This window comes from Raphanus sativus, chromosome 4, assembly GCF_000801105.2.
Source record: "Raphanus sativus cultivar WK10039 chromosome 4, ASM80110v3, whole genome shotgun sequence".
NCBI lineage: Eukaryota > Viridiplantae > Streptophyta > Magnoliopsida > Brassicales > Brassicaceae > Raphanus > Raphanus sativus.
Window position 1 is genome coordinate 29,142,929 of NC_079514.1, and position 22,991 is coordinate 29,165,919.

At 29.0% G+C, this 22,991-nt stretch overlaps 2 protein-coding genes across 2 annotated transcripts; both read left to right on the forward strand.

The window, feature by feature from the left end:
* Positions 1 to 550: 550 nt before the first annotated feature.
* On the forward strand, positions 551 to 8,399 carry LOC108853210 (disease resistance protein RML1A-like). Its single transcript, XM_018626656.2, has 4 exons — positions 551 to 1,014; positions 1,136 to 2,231; positions 2,329 to 2,619; positions 7,071 to 8,399. The coding sequence occupies exons 1-4, from the start codon at positions 551 to 553 to the stop codon at positions 8,397 to 8,399; spliced, it is 3,180 nt and encodes a 1,059-aa protein (XP_018482158.2).
* Positions 8,400 to 18,670: 10,271 nt separating this feature from the next.
* On the forward strand, positions 18,671 to 20,065 carry LOC108853679 (F-box protein At3g28330-like). The gene has a single exon (XM_018627095.2). It carries the CDS (start codon positions 18,724 to 18,726, stop codon positions 19,909 to 19,911), a length of 1,188 nt encoding a protein of 395 aa, XP_018482597.1. The 5' UTR covers positions 18,671 to 18,723; the 3' UTR covers positions 19,912 to 20,065.
* The last annotated feature ends 2,926 nt before the right edge of the window (positions 20,066 to 22,991 follow it).

The window sequence follows — 22,991 nt, forward strand, 5'->3', positions numbered from 1 at the left end:
ATCTTCCTCATAGTTTTATTATTTCTATATAGCTGGTTCTGGTTATTTGGAAATGCAAATTCTAACGTTAGTTGTGTGTTTCAATACATGTAGTCGAGGCCACGATCATGAGAAAGTTTCTTAAGAAGAACTCGTCATCACGGAAAGATTAATTCAATCAATCAACATCAATTCTATATGAAAGTTTCTCGGCTGTCTCTTTGTTGTTTACATAAGTAAACTAAAACTCTCTTCTCCTACTTATAAAATCAATGCAACTCTCTGATATATTTGTCCAGAACATCATGGCCCAATGGTAAGGACGGGCTCCTTCCTGCACCCTGAGTTCGAACCCTTTTAGAGGGAACTAAGTCATGATTTCTGGATACCAACACGGATATGAGCCAATGCTTTAGGGCCCATTTGCATACCCGGAGAGAGGGTCTATCCGTGGGCTGCACCTCCCCTTGGGGATTAGTCTGGGCCTTTCCATAGGCCCGAGATATCCCAGGTTAATCAAAAAAAAAAACTCTCTGATATATTCTTTAAACTTTTCTTTACCTAATCTCTCATGGCTTTTTCTTCTTCGTCTCACATCAGGAGATACCATGTTTTCCCTAGTTTCCACGGTCCAGATGTTCGTAAAGGATTTCTCAGTCATTTACTCAACCTCTTTGAAAGGAAAGGAATCACAACTTTCAAGGATCAAGAGATCAAGAGAGGATATACGATTGGACCTGAACTCGTGCAAGCCATTAGAGAATCGAGGCTCTCACTCGTGGTGCTCTCCAAGAAGTACGCTACTTCAAGCTGGTGTTTAGATGAGTTGGTTGAAATTTTGAAATGCAAAAAAGAGCATGGGATGGTGATGCCGATATTTTACGAAGTTGACCCGTCTGATGTACGGAAACAGAGGGGAGAGTTCGGCAGTGCATTCCAGAAAACTTGCGAAGGGAAAGGTGAAGGGGAGAAGAAAATATGGATCAAAGCTTTGGCTGATGTTGCAACCATTGCAGGAGAACACTCTTCAAATTGGTTTGTAGTTTTTATTTATATATATATTATATTTGAATCAAACATTGCTTTTATATTTCTTAAGTATACTTTACTTCAGTGGTGGTGTCTCTTTAAAATTTAGACTCGCTATTTTTTTTAGGGAGGATGAAGCTAAGATGATCGAAAAGATTGCTGCTGATGTTTCAAACAAACTGAGTGTTACACCATCAAATGATTTTGAAGGGGTGGTGGGAATGGAAGCTCACTTGAGAAAAATAAACTCTTGTCTAGTTATGGCGTGTGATGATGTGAAGATGATTGGAATTCAGGGTCCTGCGGGAATTGGTAAGACAACCATTGCTAAAGCTTTATTCAAGCAGCTCTCTGCTGCTTTTAAACTTAAATGCTTTTTGGGGAACCTCAAGGGAAGTTATGGAAGCTCTGGTGTCCAGGATTCGAAGTTCTGTCTACAAAGCCAACTTCTGTCCAAGATTTTGAACCAAAAGGATATGAGCGTCGATGATCTAGGTGCAATAAAGGAATGGCTACAACACCAAAAAGTCCTTATTGTTCTTGATGATGTTGATGATCTTGAACAACTAGATGCCTTGGCAGAAAAACCATCTTGGTTTGGCAGAGGAAGCCGAATTATTGTTACCACGAAAGATAGCAAGATATTGAAGGCACATGGGATAAAAAATATCTACCATGTTGGTTATCCATCCGAAGAAGAAGCTCCTGAGATCTTGTGCCTATCTGCTTTCAAACAAAGTTATGTACAAGTTGGTTTTGAAAAGGTTGCAAAGAAAGTAGCAAAGCTATGCGGTTATCTTCCATTAGGCCTTTGTGTTGTAGGCTCATCTTTACGTGGGGAGAGTAAGCAAGAGTGGGAATGTCAATTATCTAGGATCGAATCTAGTCTTGATAGAAAACTTGAAGACGTACTAAAAGTGGGATATGACAAACTATCATATAAGCATCGATCTCTGTTTCTCCACATTGCATTTTTCTTCAATGATAGAGCTGTTGATCATGTGACGACCATGTTAGCTGATAGTAACTTGGATGTGAGTATGGGATTGAAGATCCTTGCCGATAAATCTCTCGTCTATGTATCAACCAATGGATGGATAACGATGCATTGTTTACTGCAACGATTGGGGAGAGAAATAGTTTATAAACAGTCTGAAGAGCCCGGGAAACGTCAGTTTCTAGAAAATGCGAACGAGATTCTTGATGTGCTGAAAAATAATACAGTAAGTTCTTATCTATATATAACAAAAGCTTCTATAAAAAAAGGTTTGGTTTTTGTGAGAACAGGTTCATCAACATTTTTCTTTGAATATGTGTCAGGGTACTGGATCTGTCTTGGGTATATCATTTGATACGTCGTCTAAGATGAGCGAGTGCTCTATAAGTGGACGAGCTTTTGAAGGAATGCGTAATCTCCGGTTCTTAAGAATCTATGGGAGATTTTTTAATGCATTGAAGATATCGGAAGACATGAAATATCTACCTAGTCTAAGGTTACTACATTGGGATTCATACCCGAGAAAACATCTTCCTCTAACATTTCGACCTGAATGTCTCATCGAGCTTCGTATGCAATTTAGCAATCTGGAGAAGCTTTGGGGAGGAATCCAGGTTTATACTAATCTTTATATATTAAAATAGAAGTCGCAACTTCTTTTCATGTGTGATTTTTAAAAAATGGACTATCCTTAAACAGTCATTATTGAAAATATACATAATTTGTGTCACTAAGATTTAATAAATTTCCTAAAGCATAACCTATGCCAAAACAATATATTAATCAATACTATTAAAACAGAAGACATTTTTTGAGGTACCTTTTTGTTTCAACAGTATTTACAACTATTTGCCACTCGATCATTTTAAACTATGCTTTTAATTAAATGTTTTTATTTTTTTTAAAAAAATCGCAGATATTAATCTCATGAATCAAACGAATATACCCTAAATCCCTAATAATACTGAACAACATTCATTTAGTTAAATTTTATATCCCTTTTAATTGTGAGATTTCAAAGCTTTTATATGGTTCAAAGATGAAGCTTGATTCAATTGTTTTCGAGACATCCATGTCTACAATTGGCTTTGGCTCTAGCAACAATATGCTTGATGGTTTATTTATCGTGCCCTCCTCTGATCTTCCCCTAACAACATATGTGTGTTTTATTTTTTTGATGAGATTCTTTTGTGCTCATCCGCTAAGCAGTGTGGGTGATTGATTTTTTTTTTTTATCTGGGTTTCAGTTCGATGGGTTTTAGAAAGAAGTCTGACAGATGGTGAAGCCTGCGTAAGGAGGAACAACCACACCCGCCTTTTTCTTCTAAGGTGTCATTGCCGCTGCTTATTCTCGTGCTAAGAGAGAAGGCAAATCAATCAAGGATCCCAATCGAGATGGAGAAGATCGATGATACTAAGAAAGCCAGCGACTTGGTATATGCTTCTTACCTCAAATTAATTTTTGCTTGGACAACCCTAGATTTGATTTTGCTAAGAATACTAATTTCTTTCATTTTATGGTTTTGTTCTTGATTCCAGTCGATGTATTTCTTCTTGCTTAATGGGTTCGTTCGTACTTATGCCGGTGTGCTTTCAACTACCCTATTTCATTCTCAGTGAATTGGTATCTTCACCCTTCTTTAAAGATCTCAAAGTGTAAGGTTTTTATGTTTCAACAATGGCTTCACATTCAATTGTTTTTTTGTCTTCCCAAATTGTTATGTTGATGAAACGTTAGTACTGCATGCATACCTTTTTGACTCAAATCTTTTAAGGAAACCAAGTGTTAACCATTTTATCTGTATGTGTGGGATTTGGCTCAGTTTAATCTAATTTGAGTCTTGAAAACCTGAAAAGGTTTCCATCACATTGGTGCTTCGACCTGTTTTCTGACACGGGCCTTGAGGAGAAGAACTTCTGCAGAGGTCCTTTTCCACCTTTTATTCTCCCTGGTAAAGGGAACAGAGCCTGAGATGGGGGCGTCACAGTTCGTGGAGATGCAACCAGGGGAATGGTCTGATAACTCCCTTGCAGAGAAAATTGCATTCCTGTCCAGAACCTGCAGTCTCTGCCGTTACCCGGTAATTCTGATCCATCCCTGGTAATTCTCTTTCTCTGTGTATGTATTTCATGCTTAAAAAATAGAATTTTTCTTTCTTTGAAACTTGGAATTTATTGTATGTACAATTTGCTCTTTTGTTGATAAACTCATTGTTGTTTGATATGCATTTTAACCGCACATGTTCCATATTGCAGTGCTTCAGTGTCAATGGTCTTTGTCACAAAGCTATGATTATGCTTATGCAAACAAATACACTCGATCACTTTTCTAACACTTCCATATTTTTCAAATGAATATTATAAGGAATATATTTTGACCTTCTAAATTTTGTGGCATACACTTATTATAAATATACAAGCTTATATTTAGCAATCTAAAGATCAATACTATTAAAATACAAGGGGATTTTTTGAGGTCACCTTAAAATAATTACCATTCTCTGCTACTGAGATATTTTTGATTTATGCTTTTAATTAAATACTTTTGTTTTTTAGTTAATTCTATATAACAATATCCTAAATCTATGTAATCTTTTCCATTTCTTTAGATAATTTAACATGTGTGATTATACTTTAAATATATATTTTGGCAACATATAATTAATTCACTACCTATCGAACATATTATATGTTTAACATATGTTGCAATATATTCTACTACAAGTTTCGTAATTTTGAACTTAGCCAATTATTTATTTAAATTATGAAACCTCAAGATATTTTTTAAAGATATTGTTTGTTATATTATAATAATAAGTAAACAAATATTTCAAAAGTTTTCAATACCCAACCCATAATATTAGGTTTCAATACCCAACAAACTTTTAGTTTATTTATATTCAAATATATTATTATTTCAGATTTATATATTATAGAATCCTATATATTGAAAAATTATCTAATCTATTAAAACTGAAGTACAAAAATAAATTAACCTTTAATTTACCTATTTAATTACATCAAATGCCACTGAGGTAATTAATACAATTAAAACAGTAATTCCTTTTAAACATCCATTTAATTTGCTTTAAATTTACAATATGCCGCCGTATATTTATTGTTATTCAAGAGAATATTGTATTTAACATCCTTTATATAACACTATTCCCACTTATTAAGGAAACAATAAATTTCAAAGATAAGCTATCTATTAAATAGAAGTATATACAACAAGGATTTTGACCAAAAATAGATTTTATATTTTGAATTTAAATTGTTAAGGAGATATTCACCCAAATAAAGAAAGTAATTAAAATCTAACATATCATTTTTTATTAAGTGTTATATATTTACAAGAGTTTATTTTAAAAAAAATTGTATCTACATTGTTTAACGTATGTAGACACGCATTAGGTAACCACCCCTATTTAAGAGATCTTGCCTAATTTATTTATATCTAAATATTTTAATAGTCTGGTCTTTTAAATAGACCTTTCATCTAAATATTTCTCCATAGCAAAAGCGTGAAAAAATGATGTTTTGAAAGATATTGAGCTTTAAAAAAAATCCATTCATACAATCAATTCACGGTAAGTTTTAGGGAAACTTTGAAGCATATAAAATATTATATGAAAGTGACAAAATGGAAACATATAGCTCTTATATATTCTATACTTTTATGTGACCATGGCTTAAGATGTTCTGATGATATCGTTATATTGTTTAACAGAAAACAATTGATGATATTTGGTTGTAATCAAGAGGAAGTTATATATTCTAAACGTGATTTTCATATCCTATTTCCCGAAACTATCTAAATATCAGCTCCCTTTCCTAACCAACAAACATATTACAGAAAAATAATTTACTTTATTAGTTCTCAAGTGCTCAATCTATGTTTATCGTAGCTTTGAACTTTGCCAATGCTTCAACATCACTGTGTAATAAAGAACAAAAACCTTTAAATAAATCTATAATTGAATGTTTATCAAAAATATGTATCACATAAATCCTCAAATAAGTTATAACATTAACACAAAGAAATTATATATCACTAAGATAGACTAAAAATTACCTATTTCTACAAATATATTATAGAAATTTTATTAGCAATTCATGATGACAAATAAAACGGGATGTAAATTTAATATTACCTATTTATCAATTCATTCTATTATACTATGATATATCATATATGTAATATTAAAATAACTACAATATTATATAAAATGCATCAAACAAAGAAAAAATTTGTAAAACGGGTTGGAAATTAAAAAGGTGATGTATTAGATACAATATATATTTACTATAAATAAATAACAAATACAAAATGATATAGTAGAACAGAAGATAGTATAGATATAATTTTCATATATGTCTGATTCTAACAAACAGAACATGTTATATTTTTAAAACAACTAACATGTATCATGTTTAATATAATAAAAACTTAAAAACAAAAAAAATATATAAATATATATATATATTTTTTTTTTTAATTAAAACTTTTTATGAAATAATCCCGCCCTTTAAAAGGGCGGGTCAAAATCTAATTTATATATTATAAACACAATTAGCCATTTTATGTAACAAACTACGTTTACTATAATTTATGGCCCATTTCATTTCACACTTTATCAAATTATGAATGGAAACTAATACACAAAAACACATTATCATTCAGTTTACAACAAAAATCATTGGAAATGAAAATAGTTTTCATGTTTATGAATTTTTACTATATTATAACGTCTAATCATCAAAAGAAAAATCTAACAAAACAAAATATAATAAATATTACAAATACAATTATTGATGGTTTAAAACAATCATTTGGATGACAAGCAACTAAAATATAAAACTATTGTATTTAAATAAGTCATATACACTTTTAAAAATATACTTAATACTTATATTATATATCACTATGTAAACACAAAAAAAAATTTATGTAAATATAAATGAAAACAAACATCTTTGCGGTTGCGCGGGTTGAAATCTAGTTAATAATTATGATGATTGATCTAAATAAGGTATTTAAGTATTTGATGTGTTTGATATGCAGCCCCTTCCGAATCTCAAGAAGATGAATTTGGGATACTCAAAAAATTTGAAAGAAATCCCAAATCTTTCCAAAGCCATTAATCTAGAGACACTGACACTAACGTATTGCACAAGTTTGGTGGAGCTTCCTTCATCTATTTGGAATCTACAAAAACTGAGGAAGTTGAGGATGCGTGACTGCAGAAAGCTACGACTTGTTCCAATCAAGAACAACTTAGAATCTTTCGAGGAAGTTGAAAATAATAGTATCTCACATTTTAAGAGTGCTCCAAGGGTTTCTATGAATATCAAGTATCTCAATGTTGGAAACACATTATTGGAAGAAGTTCATCCATCAATTGTCCAACGTTTGCCTTATCTTAAGTGGCTTTGTTTAGGTGGCCGGAACGTCAAAAGAATAACAGGTGTTCCAGAAAGCGTTAAGCATCTACACCTAAGCAATAGTGATATAGACATGATTCCGGATTGTGTTTTAAGTCTCCCTCATCTAGAAAGTCTTTTCCTCAACAAGTGCAGACAGCTCGTGTCACTGCAAGGTCTTCCCCCTAGGCTCAAGTACATAGATGCAAGCAATTGTAGATCACTCGAGAGAGTATGCTTCTCTTTCAATCATATAATCACACACTTCATGTTTCGGAACTGTTTTAACCTGGATGAAGAATCAAGAAGAGTAATCATACAACAAAGAGGCTACAATAATGTATGGTTACCAGCACCAGGTAAAGAGGTTCCTGCGGAGTTCACTCACAAAGCTACAGGAAAATCTATAATAATCCCTATGGTTCTGGATGGTGATGGAACTTTCTCAGCGTACTCTAGATTTAAGGCATGCCTCGTCCTTCCGCCAACCAACAACTATGTATTACTTGATATACATTGCCGTATAAAAACCAAATCAGGTGTCATCATTAAGGAAGTTAAGTGGAATTCAATGGACTATTTTCATTATCAAACGAAACATCTGTTTTTCTGTGGTGGTAGCTTAATTGGAGAAACACATGAGGTGGATGTGACTACAAGGGAGATTGTTTTTGAGTTCAGCTGCAGGGATAACCACGAGATTACTGCGTGCGGTGTAAGGATCGTGAATGAGGAAGAAAAAAGTACTAGTGGTGGTAGTGTTGGCTGCTTTGAAACTGGAGGCAGCAGCAACTACTACCATGCAGATGGAGATGAAGATTATAAACCTGAGGCCGTTCAGGTCTCTCTAATTAGAAACACTAAAGGCGGTGAATATACATGTTGTTGGAGTTGGCTTAAGAGGCTTTGGTCTGGAGAAGAAGATGATGAAGCAGAAGAAGACAAGACTTCCATTATGGTTCGAAGATGATGATGGTGTTGGTAGGTGTATGCATGTGTTTTCTCTTGCTATTTTTTATATTTCTGTTTCTTTAATGGTGTTTTTTTCTATTGGAGTTTCAATGTGAAAGTATATTTGCTGATAAAATCTGAATAGCAGTATATACTATATAATAATCAAAGCTAAATAGAAGATGGATTTCAGTTCTTCCTTTTACTGGAAAGAATCTGAATCTCTCAAATGCTACAAAATTTGAATCAGTGCTTCTGAGCGTTTGTATGAGTTTAGAGAATCTTCCTTCCTCTTAACACATATTTTCATAAAATGAGTGTTGTATGAAAGAATGCAGCAACTGCATGTGTAACATTTTTTATTTATCTAAATGCTCTTTTCCAAAGAAAAAAAACATTTTCTTATCTTTCCTTGGAGTTCTTCCAGAATGAACAGAAGAATTACAAGAGTTCATTAAGATTTCTACGATCTTTCACTCTTTGATGCTAAGAAAGATTCACGTTTCTACACCATCATCAAATATTGAGTTTAATGATATAGGTTTTGGATCTAAATGTAGGAAGCTCCTACACACATTTTCACATTTTAAACTTAACAAGAATAAACAAGATTATTTTTTGTTAGATTATTGACCTAGTCGTCTTAAAACAACCGTTGACTCAGGCCTTTTGTATTAGCATAAACATTATGCTCCTTATTATATATCCAAACAACATTTGTTATAAAAACATTTGGAAATACATTTACCAAATGTTTATGCTTTTCAAATGCTCTTTACTCATTTGGAAATACATTTACCAAATGTTTATGCTTTTCAAATGCTCTTTACTCAATACTTTCATATGAAAATTTTAATAGATCATTTGCATTTACGATTTATAAAATTAAAAAATATATATAATTAATTTTTTATTTAATAATATCATGAAATTATGTTTATATCCAAAAATTAAAATTTCTAATTTTAAAATATATTTACAATTAAAATATTATTTTAAAAATAATATTTCATATTTAAAAGATAACATTTAATTTAAATTTATTTTTTAAATTGTAAATTTATTTTCTTAATAAAAAACTGCAAACATTTGTTTTTAAAATAAAAAAAAATATTTTTGGAAATTACAATAATTCTTTATATTATTAAATAAAATAAATAAATTATATATTATTTTTGTTATATATTTTTGTATATATTAAAATATATTCAATAAATAAATATATTATATATTGATTTTATAATAATTTTAATTAGCATTTTCCTACTTCCCCACCAATCGTCTTATTAAATAGTTTAAAGGGAGTATACAACTTTTTCAGCATTCTACTTCTACAACATACTATTAATGTTTTATTACCTGCTATGCCAATAAAGGCCTTAGTCGTCTAAAATGACATTCTGATTATAAGTAGACATTTTATTATAGAAAGCTTGGTTCTTCAAACTTAGTAATTACCATGATTGTGACACATGACAATTTTATATTTACGATTATGACATGTGTTAAATAAAATTTTTCATATAAATAGTAAATTAATAGTAATTTTCATTTTTAGAAGAAGTATTGTAAATAAAAAAATTTCCATACAAATAGTAAATTAATAGTAATTTTCCCTTTTAAATCCAAAATGAAAATTGTTAAAGTTATATAAAAATAATTTTTCTTTACAAGAAATTATAATTTTCGTTTTTGTGTTATATAAAATTTTCATATAAACATTGTATAATAGTAATTTTTCATTTTTTAGAAAAACAATTATTGTAAATAAAAACATTTCCATTCAAATAGAAATTAATAGTAAATTTCTTTTTTTTAAATCCAAAATTAAAATTGTAAAAGCTTTATGAAAATAATTTTTCTTTTCAAGAAATTTTAATTTTCCTTTTTCTTAAATCATGAACAAAAAGAGAATTATAAAATAAAAACAATAGTTTAATAATATTTAAAACGAATGATAAAAGACCATATTCAACAAAGGAAGTATAAAATAAAAACAAAATTGGATAACAATAGATTGTTTTTTGATTTAAAATCTATTCAGATTTATCAACCAATTAAAACACCAAAATTTATTTCAATTAGAAAAGAAAAGATCTAATCTTTAGATTTGAATGATAAATAAAATTAAAAACTGGATTTTCTTCAAATTGATATGTCAATCACGTAGAGTTTCAATGACTGATATGTCCAAACTAAAACAAAAATAAGCAAGAATTTTTGTGTACATTCAAATCCCCTATATATTATTTGAGAAACATTTCGGAAATTAGAACTTTAGTTTTGTATTAGTTAAAAAAATTCACTATCCTACGTCTCATTCAGTTAGATTATTAATTAATCCTACGTGGCATCGTCACATTAAAATTGAAAAAGGAGTTGGTCCAATTAAATTTGTATATCTCGCTAGATACAATTGAATATAGAAACTATAGGGGATGATGATATGATATCGTATTATTTAATTAACTAAAGAAATGTCTAAACAAGCAATATGATATTTCTTCAGAAAAAAGACAAGCGATATGATATTCTCCAGACCGTATGACCGTATGACTGTTAGTCTCTTTAAACGATGATCTACATATATGTCTTTTATATCATCACTAGAGTGAGATCCGCACCCTGCGCGGAATGAGATAAGCCTTTTTAAAAAAATATTAAGGTTTGAAATTTTATTTTCCTATATTATGTATTTTATAAATTTAATTAAATAGAATGTAGAAGTATTAAATTTTAATAAATGTAATATAATCGGTCAGTACATAATATATTGAATTCTTTTTTTGGAAATATGAAATATTGTTTTCCTGTTCTCAATAGATTATAGGGAATTATCTAGAATTTAGAAGTACATATTTTTTTAAAAAATGGAATATAATCTATATACATGATATATTTGGCGTCATTGAAAATATTGTCATTCTTGTATATATTAGTTTATACTTCGAAAAATTTGGTCTATATAATAATTATATTTTGTTGTGTCTTAATTTACAATTGTCTAAAATTATGAATAAATATTGTTTTTAAATGTAAAAAAAAAAGATGTTACACTTAAAAGGATAATGGCCACGAATATAGCACGGTATACGTACACTGTTTTTATGTTTAATATTATACTTGTTTGGTCAATTATAAATGTCATTTAAATATATACATATATAATTTCAGGTTTATTTGATTTAAAAAGTAATTATGGGAAAAAGATATTATAAATTAAAATTTAAAACTAAAAAATAACAGAATGAAAAACACAAACATAGGAAAGTACGAACTCATAATTGGAAACAACAAAACAGATTTAAACCACATAATAAAATTCAAGATCGTAAGCAGCACATCCATGCCAAATTCCTTAGCAGTCATAAAAGGGAATCCTATTAAAACAATATAATTTAAGTTAGTATATTATGTAATGTCTATCTCACTATCAAATAATATTACCTCTTTTTGAAAGACTGGATCTCTGGAACATTGTCAGACTCGAATAAAATTCTCGAAAATCCATCAATTGTTCTCACTTGGTTGAGCCCACCTGATCATGATCAAAAAGTGAACATCATAATGAACATTTAAGATATTAAACAATTTCAGGGTGGATAGGATTATAATATAAGTTACCAACACCCCAAACAATTTGCCAGAACTGTAACACACATAGGACAACAGGGGCATTGTTTGAGTTCGAGTAAAAATGTAAAAACTGAGTAACTTATCTGTGTGCTACACAGTGCATGTGTTCATACCTGTTAGTTGAAGTAAAGTAATACCATTTTATTTTGAACATATCTCCGTTTCACATAATTATGAAAATAACTAATAAATAAAACATACTCCATATTGACTAATGAGAAGTGGATGCTATGGTTATCTATCTCAGCTCCGTCGATATCTCCTACTGCTACCATTGCTCCATACTGTTCTGTAGAATTCCATAATATAAGGTACATGTTAAAACGGACATATTGCTTAAGTAATTGAAAATACTCAAATAATGGGAGATTCGCGTATAAAGTAATTATAAATTTATAAACATACCAATAGAGAACTTCGGATGAACGAATTCGATAAAGATATGATCCGCGCCTTGCGCAGAGTGAGAGGAAAAATAAATATTTTTATGAACAATGTATATTTAATATATAATAAAATATATACGTAAAAATAGAGAGGTCTTAATATAAAATTATGAAAATTAACATTCAAATATTATATATAGTATGTAGACGATATTATTAAAGAATACAAAAAACTGACATCATGTTTTATGTTGAAAAGTTAAGATGTTATAAACGTTTTATCATGAATTCTAATAATTTGTTTGTTAACTGTTAGCCAAAATTTATATAAAATTAGTTGCGAAGATATGAGAAGAGAAATATAGTCTATTAAATTATTGTTTTCATAATATAATTGCTGAATAATATAAAAACATAACTTAGGCAATAAAACTCCCAAATAATAAAAACATAACTTATTGTATTTTAGGTTGACGATGGTCTATGTTATAACTTTGATATTTCTATAAATGGTGTAAGATACTATATATTAGTCCAATTACCATTGTTAACGCATCACAAATTCCGTAGGTTTTAAATTCGTATATCCTCATCTCATAACTTAGGCAAATATTAAATATCGCGGTCAAATACAATTAATAGGAGTACTATTATATGGTAAGTAATGTTTACGATTTTTTTTCAAAAAAGTAATGTTTACGAAATTGGAATGTAATTGATTTGCTGATTTTTCGAATTAATATCCCATTAATCACTTCGTATTATATGCTGGAATAAATAGTAACCAGCCTTGCAAAGCACAAATTTTGAAAATAATTGTGTTAATCTCCTAAATTTATTAATGTGATTGACCACTGAATCAGTTTTTGCCATATATGCTTAATTTTGGAGAATAATTATTTATCGTGCTTGACACCTTTTGCTCAATATTTTATATATTATAAGATATAATTTAATTCCGGTATATATAAATTATGTATTATACATAATACGAACGTAGACAATAGATTATATTCAAGGTATATATAAATTTCTAAAACATAGACTATACTGATTTGATAAATCATTATTCTTCCAGTCGGATCTCGTATCAAGAAAAATTATGCATATATGCATATATAGCCAATCTTAATATGAGTCGGATAAACATATCAATCTTAATATGAGTCAAAATTTGATTTCCATATGCAAAACAAATTTGCAAAATCTTCGTAAAGATCATTTCAAAATATAGAAAGTGGAAACGAAGAGAATAATCACGTGGACCATGTATAAAATTTAAGATTTATTTAGTCAAATCCCGAAGTTGACTACTTTCCTTTTATACAAATATTGGTATGGCGATTTATAGAGCGACATGAAACTATGTATAAGGGATATACGAATATGTAAGTCTGTCCAATGGCAATAGCCGTAATATCCTAAGGTGAGTAAGCCTTTCTTCATAAAGCGTCTGAGAAGGAACCTCGTGCTGCCACGTCGTCAAAATGACATACTCGTTAATATAGTACTCTTTTAAGGTTCCTCTTATTTTTTGCTTCCATTTTAATACTAAGGGGATGTGTACGAAGCTTTCAACAAAAAACAAAATGAAACCTCAAAACTCAAAATCTCGAATTTACAGTAAACTTTAGATGATCGTTAACATGTGACCCAAGTTTATAATCGATCGACAGAAGACAAGTTTTTATTTATAACAGTAAACAAGTTTCCAGGCATCGAAGATGTTCTTGAGTCAAATTTGTATTTACATATCTACACCGATGGTATTAACTTTATATGATTCCGTCGACTAAACTGGAACCACCATGAACGTCTCCTTCAAACTCCAAATCGCAAGAAAGCTTCCTCCTTTGTGAATCTGCAATTATCCCAATTATGGCAAGCCAAATTCAGAAGCTCTGAAGTCGTTGCCTCTAGCCGTGGCTGTCGTTGGAATCAACCAGATAACGTCGAGAGAGAAGAACCAATAACTCCAATGGTGGGTTTTTTCGTATTTTCAAAACCAGTCCCTGACCTTTGGATTTTTTTTCAACTCTGACCCATACTTTTATATGTGCAGAAATGCCCCGCAAATCAAACCCAAAGTTTCAATTATGCGTCTAACCCCAGCGAGTATTCCAAATTCAGCCTTGGTCCCTGAATTCTCGTGGTCTTTCATTTCTGCCCCCAACTTTGTAATTTACAAAAATAACCTATCAAATTTATCTCAAACTTCCAATGGTGCACTCCAACCCCTATGATATGCATATCAGTATGAAAATGCAACATAAAAACATAAATGCAACCTAAAATGATCATAATAAGCTAAAATATAGAGATATCAAACACTCAAACCATTTTCTCCTTTTTCACCATTTATTAAACAAGGTAACACCCAAGAGTAGACTCAGGTGTGGAAAGAATGTGGCACATGCCACATACTAAAGATTATAAGTTTCTTGTGATGTTATCAAATGTATATTATTGTTTAGCTCTAATGGTTCAAAAGGTTAAGTTGCTCTCCACCCTCTCTGTTTATCGAATCCCCAAAGTGTTTATGTTTTTTTAATTTGTTTCTACATTTTTAATCACCGTTCGCTTATTCATTTATTTTTCTGCCTACAATTATATTTTATTTTTCTTTTCATTTCTTTTCTTTCCTTTCTCCAATATTAATTTTCCAAATAAAAATATAATTTATTTAATTTTCACTCTAACAATTATCCCCTATATATTAAAGGAGAAGTATTTTGAAAATAATTACCTCAGTTTTATATTATTTTAAAAAAGCCTTATTGTCCACGTATCACTCTATTAGAATGCTAATTTATCATATGTGTCATGCTTAGATTAAAATTGAAAAAGTGAATGATCCAATTTAATTTATTCCTTTTCTTTACTTAAATAAAACCTATGGAATTACCTTAAATGACTAATATATATATGACAATTAATGATTCTAATAATAAAGATTTGATAAAAAGTTTTATCTCTTCCATCATTTTTTGTTTAATTTTTATTATTAAAATAAATTACACAATCAAATTAGCTACAATAGATTTTTCGAATATGTTATATTTTGGATTTAAAAAATGACAATAAATGACTAAACTATTAAAATTATTATGTTAAAATTAATGATCAAAGGTTTAACATTTTTATTATAAAAAGATACACATAATTTTAAAATCATATGAGTAAAAATTATTATTTAATAATAAAACAAATATATGTTATAAAAATAATAAAACAAATATATATACATATATATATATACAATATAATATTACATAAATATTTTAATATTAAAACTTTCAATGAATTTTCAAGAACATTTATAAATTATAAACTTATTAATTTCTCACATTGAAAATTTTGTTATCAATGATTTAAATATATTGTTATCAAACGATATGATTATGAAGTCTCATTTAATAAATAACTATATAAAATATATTATTCTTAGAAAAATAGGTTGGTCCATCTTAACTTATATTACACTTTTTATTAAACTAACTATCGAATTGATAAATAATGTACAAAAAAACAATCTCCCACTTTCCTTAAATAAAAGCTACAAAATTACCTAATATGATTAACGTATATATGAAAATTAATTATTATGAATAATAAATATTTGATCACAAATTTTGTATCTTAGTTTTTTTTTATTTCTTTTCTATTATTAAAAGATATTAAACAATCACATTAACTATATAATAAAAACATTTATTTTTCTTTCTTATATGCTATATTTTTAATTTTACAAACGTCTATAAATTATTAGAAATTTGAAGATACCATTTTGAAAATTTTGTGATCAATAACTTAATTTTTTGTTATAATAAGATACAAATGGTCATAAATTGTATTAATATGAATTTTTATTTAATAAATATTCAAATTTGATGGATAACAATTAGGTAAAATTCTGTACAACTTTTTTAAGCCCAAATCGATCTGGCTCATCATAAATTCAAAATAGATTTTAGTCCACAATTACAATTATAAATGTTCAGCTGAACATATCCACTATATATTAAATCAATTTAGTCACTCTAATTATAATTAATTAACAATTTACCCGCAACTGAGGCTTCTTATTTTTATAATCTTTATTTTTTTGATTTTTTTCTTTATTTTAACAGTAACTAAATTGAAGTAAAAATTATAAATTTGATGGATCACAATTAGTTGAAATTCTTTACAATCTTTTTTTATCTTTGAACAAACAAAGTAGTGTTCAGTCGAAGACATATTAATTTGATGAACACTAAATATGGAAGAATAGAAAAACTTTTCTTTCATGCTTCTGTTTTGTTTTTTATTTTTATTTTTAAAATTTGGAACTTTGATATTAATTCTAGATTTAATTATTTTATTAGATGATATAAGATTTTTTGTTTTTTATTCTTTTATTTAAATATATAATATTTTTTAATAAATGAAATTTTGACAACACGATTCCAAAATTTGTATAATATATAATATGATTTCAAACTAAATAATTATGTTTTTGGTATAAACCGAATAAACTGAAAACCGACGGCATATAAACCAAATCGAACCTAAGTAAATATGGATTTAGAATATTAGTTATATTTTACAAATCGAAATATCGAAAAAATTGAACCAAACTGAAACCAACCCGATACTCGGATTGAACACCCCTAATCCAAATGAAACCGAACTATTATTTTATTCTCTAAAACATAATAAAAATAACAACTTCATCCCGCGCAAGGCGCGGATCTTATCCTAGTTCCTTATATATTAATTGAAAAACATTACAACATTATTTTGTAGCTACGTGTCACCATGAGAATAAAATTCAGAATTCTTAGAAATATAGGTTAATACATCTTAATTATATTATACTTTTTATTAAACTAACTATCAAATTGATAAATGGTGTACAAAAGATAATTATTGCATTTTAATTTAATAAAATCTACGGAGTTACCTAATATGATTAACGTATATATGAAAATTAATGATTATGAATAATAAATATTTGATAACATTTTTTGTATCTTATTAGCTCTTTTGTTTGATTTTATATTATTAAAATATATTAAACAATCACATTAATCATATAATTATAAATTTAGATTTTTTCTTATATTTTTAATTTTTTAAACGACTATAAATTATTGTAAATTTTAAAATACCACTTTGAATTTTTTTTGATCAGTGACTTAATTTGTCTTGTTATAACAAGATATAAATGATCATAAAATTGTATCAATATGAATTTTTATTTAACCAGTTTATATTTAATATCTTTAAAAAAAGAAATAAAATATTGTCAAGTTATATTATGTTTTTTAAAAATTAAAAGATAAAAACTCAATAATAAAAATAAAAAATAATAGTAGTTGAAAAAAATATTAAAAAAAACTTTTAATACCATCAGCAAAAAGCTAAACCCTAAACCCTAAATACTATACCCTAAACCCCTAGGTAAATCTTAAACCCTTGGATAAATCATAAACCCTAGAATTTAAGATTTATCCAAGGGTTTAAGATTTACCCAAGGGTTTAGGATATAGCATTTAAGGTTTAGGGTTTAGTATTTAGGGTTTAGTGTTTTGTCGATGGCATTAAAATTATTTTTTTTTAAGTTTTTTTTGTTTCCAACTAATATTATTTTTTATTTATTCTTATCTTTTAATTTTTAAAATATGACAATATTTTGTTTCCATTTTTAAAAGATATTTAATATAAATGGTGAACTCCTATTGGTGGGGTTCACCATAGAGAGTGAACCCAAGAATTACTCAAAAAATAGTTCTCAGTGATGTTAAAGTAAAGTATTAAAAAAATTGTAGAATCTGTTTTTGTAATAAAAATTCACTTGATGACCATATTACAGTTTTATAGGTATAAATAGGGTGAAAAATTTTAAGCTCAAATCGATGAAATTCATCATAAATTCAAAATAGATTTCTATCCACAATTACAAACGCTCAGCCCAATATATATATGATTATATAAAGAAAACATAATTGTGTGTATATTAAAAAAATTCAAACACATATACATATTTAATTTTTTAATATTATATATTTTTAATTTTTATCATATAAATTTATCCTGCGAAAAACACATGTCTTATCTATCTTATGTAAATTTTTGAAGAATAGCAATCTCACATTTATTAGAAAGAAATTCACTTATTTGAATTGGGCCCGTCCATTATAAGTTGCCTTAAAAATTGATTGTGACTACGTCGTTTAAAGGCTTTTGTGTTCTGTTATAAATGAGCAAACCCACATATCCGGGAGAAAAAACTCAAAAAGTGAAACCCTAATCCCATTGAAACAGAGAAAGAGGAAGATGGTTTTCTTGCCAGATGATCTCTGTGCAACAATATTATCGAGACTACCCATAAAAACCTTCACAAGTTTTAAACTAGTTTGCAAGCAATGGAACTCAGTTGTTGAGTCTCTGATTTTCCGCGATCTTTTCATAGCTCAACACCAAAACACTCAATCTTCTTCATGGTCGCTCATCATGGGTGCTGCTAATAGGACAGAGTTCTTGGCTCACTACAAATGCAACACTTGGGGACTTCAGCGGTCTCTAGACTCGTACATCTCGTCTTTCATTGCATGCAAGTTCGAGAACCAGAAAGACAATTACCGACGAGGCAGCGTCGTGGCTTACAGCGATGCAGGGTTTATTTTGATTGATGTATCATCTTACACCGATGGTGGGTGGAATTTCGAGAAGCTATCCTTGTTGGTGGCTAATCCAGTTTCACAGGAATGCATTGAAATTGATGCTCCTAAAGCGTTTGAAAATAGTGGAATTTTCTTGCCTTTTGGAATAGCCACACGAACTGATAACGGCGTCGTTGTAAGTTATAAAATTGTTGCGTCTTCAGCTAAGAGCTACACTGAGAAGTTAGATTTGATGATATATTCATCTGAGACAGGTTTGTGGAGCCGCATATTTCCTCTCCCTTCTAAGTTTGAGAGGTGTCACTATACCATTAGCTTGAACGGGAATCTTCACTGGCTATCTCGCAATAATGATGAACTTCTATCCATGGATTTCAACGCCACTACCAAGGCATCTAGTCCATTCCGTTACACGGCTTTCCCTGATTTAGATAAACATGTCAAATTCAGAAGAGCTTGCACAACTTATCAAGGAAGTCTCATGTATATGAATATAGTCTCCCAAGTCAATGATGATCGGAGTGTAGACCATAAGTTATGTCTATGGCGGCTCAAGAGCTGGGAATGGCAACTCATATCTGAAGTCTCTACGTCTTTGACTGAGACCAACTTCGATTATATTCCGTTGAGAATTAACTCTTTTGATGCTACAACAGCCTACTTTCTTAGCCAGAAGCACCAATGTTTGATAGCTATTAACTTACGAAACGGTGAGTGTTTGCTCCACAGTGAGTTGGAACGTACCAGCGGTGGGCGCATTCTGAGTTCTGTTCACTTGCCGCAAGGATCTTTTTTTCACTCATTCGTTCTCCCACAATGGCTGTATCGGTTACCAAGATAGAACGGTGAGAAGGGTGTAGACATTATTTGAGAGCCTCAAATCATTGTTTCCTAATTTTTTTTTTTTATTATTACTCTTACTTCTTTATTCAAGAATTTGTAAGATGGTGCTTGTTTTTAGTGTTTTGTTTGAAGGAAAAAATATTGGAAGAAAATGGTTTGGGCATATTGTAGGTCTGAGTTCTTGACTCGTGGCATTTGATCCTTACAGTTTTATCACTAGTTCGTATAAAATAACAGAATATAACTGAGACACAAAACATGAATGGTAAGATCAAAGATGGCTTGCAGCGAGTGGATGGAGCTATGTAGATTCTTAGAAAAAGAAACAAAAAAAAAAGATAAACAGACCAAGTAAACATCTATTAGTCAACAAAGCATTTTCATTTCACTTAGCTCAACTCATTAATCCAAATTTTTCAATTCCAACAATTCACCTTGCAATAAACTTCTAGGGATCAACACGACGTTCTCTTTTCGGATTTGAAGCTCACATGAAAAATCTTTTTCACCTCTGGTGATTTGTAAATAACTAGAATAGTTCTGCACTTTTAGTTCTACATCTTGTTTAGACTTCGAATGTATGATACACTTCAAAATATGCAGATCAAATAGAATAAATGCAGATCAAGTAAATTTACAGAACAAATGCAGATCAATTTATCAAATCGATCATCATTGTTGATTAAATTAGTGTTGGACTTTTATAGTATAGGGTTCGGATCGGATCATGTTATTCGGATTGGGATGTTTAGTACACCTTTAGGACCAACTATTTTTTGAACAGATCGGTTCGAATAATTAATGCTGGGTTCATGTAAGCTTTTTTATAAAATATAAAACATAACCAAATTCAAAAATGGTTCTGATTTACTTCAATTTTAAAGCAAAAATATTGGAAGAAAATGGTTTTGGCATATTGTAGGTCTGATTCTTAATTCGTGGAAGATATAACATATGATCCTTGGGACACTTTTATCATTAGTTCATATAAAATAACAGAATACTAGATGATAATCCGCGCTATTTATGTAATTAAGTACTAGATTTTGACCCGCACGCCCGTGCGGGTGTATTTTCCAAAATATTGCTATTTATTTTTTATGTCAGTATTAGAGATGAGCGAAAAATCTGAATCCAAAGAATCGAACCGAACCCGACGCAAAAAATAGTATTAAACTCAAACAGAAATAGATTAAATATCTGAATTATTCAAAATTTTGGTATTTAGATAACCAAAACTGTTCCAAACCAAAGTGTTTCGGGTATCCGGATGTATTTGAAATAGATTTATATACTTATATAAATTAATTATTTTTAGATTTAATGTATATGAAAACATCTATAATATATATGATACTTTTAAGTTGGTTTAAATACTTGAAAATATATACAATAGTTAAAAGTAAATATCTAAAATAGTTAAAGTATACTCAAAACATCAAAAATACTTAAAATATTTATTAATTTTCTATCCAAATATTTAAATCAAACCAATTTATATATTAAGTTTAGATATTCTGACATATGTTATTCAAATTTATATGTAATATATTATTTTGTTTGTAGATTTTGATAAAATTAAAGTATATAATGAATTTTTAAAATTTTAAAATAATTTAAATGGGTTATTCAAACCAGAACAGAACCCGCAAAAATCTGAATTGAACCAAAATTTAGAAATATCTGAATGAGACTGAAATCTTTGAACCCGGAAACCCAAAAAGATCCGAAAGAAACTCGAATGGGTATCTGAACACTCACCTCTGGTCATTATTATATATCATATATGCCATCATATAATTAATCATATTTTATATGTTCTATCATATAAGTAATCATATAATTTCATATATATTATATTTTAAAAATTTCATGTGATAAAACCATAATTTAAATTGGTATATGAAACTGGGCTATTTGTATTTTTCTTATATATATATTTAAAAAGAATATTTAAAATAGACTTTCTAATGACTTCAGTGGCATTACAACCGTGTGAGAATTCATTTTTAATTTTTAATTTTTGTTTGTACTAAATATTAGTCGTATTACATAATTGTTATAATTTAGATTACAGAGTAATTTTATTTTTTGTGTTTTCCCGTTTATTGTACCACCTAAATATCATATATTAATCCAATAGTCATATAAATAGATTTATGTGTAAGATATTGATTCTATAAGATATCGTAAATTTAATTCACTATATATTCTGTGTATAGAATAAATTAGTTAGCACAAATATAGGAAATGTTTTAGTTAAAATTCGAATTAGGAAATACATTTATAAATCAATTAAATACAAAGATTAATTAAAGTAAGTTAATTAATTATTCCAGTGGCATGCCATTGTAATTATTTAGGAAAACTCAGGTTCAAATTTTATTTGTACTTCAGTTTTAATAGTTTAGATATATATCAAATTATTTATCGTATATTTACATATTTTAAAGTTATATTCGCATAGAATAAGAAATATTTTATTTTGAAACTGGGTAATTAAAAATTGTTTTGCTTAAGTAGTACATATTTCTATTTATATAACTATTATATTGTAACTCATGGTTAACCAGGACTGTTCACAGCCAAAACGAACACAATAGAGAACATAGTTCTGTGAGAGAATGAAGTTCTATGAGAGAATGAAACTGTGTTATAGCTATTGTCTAGTTTACACCGAGGTTCAACACATCATGGCCACCTACTGGCCGAGTAAATCCGATAGCTACTAACAATGATTGGTTCAAGGCTGAAAATTGCTACCAACTCTTCATGCAGTGAATTTCTCGTTTGTACTCTCAAAAGTCCTTAGTTGAGTCTTGTTGAATCTTGTCTAGAAATTCAAGTCTGTCGAATCGTCTAGTGTTTAGAGTCATTTCTATTCATGTGGTGGATTTTTGGAACTCGTTTTTGACGAAATGATTTAAGACCATTTTTTGGCAAGTTTTTCAGGCGAAAAAGTTCGTCGGAATAACCGGATATTTGACACTTTAAAATAGTGTACTCATATGTCAAAATCGGAGTTGGTTTTGAATGAAAAATAGAATTCTAATATGAGTTTGGCTGAATATAAAAATA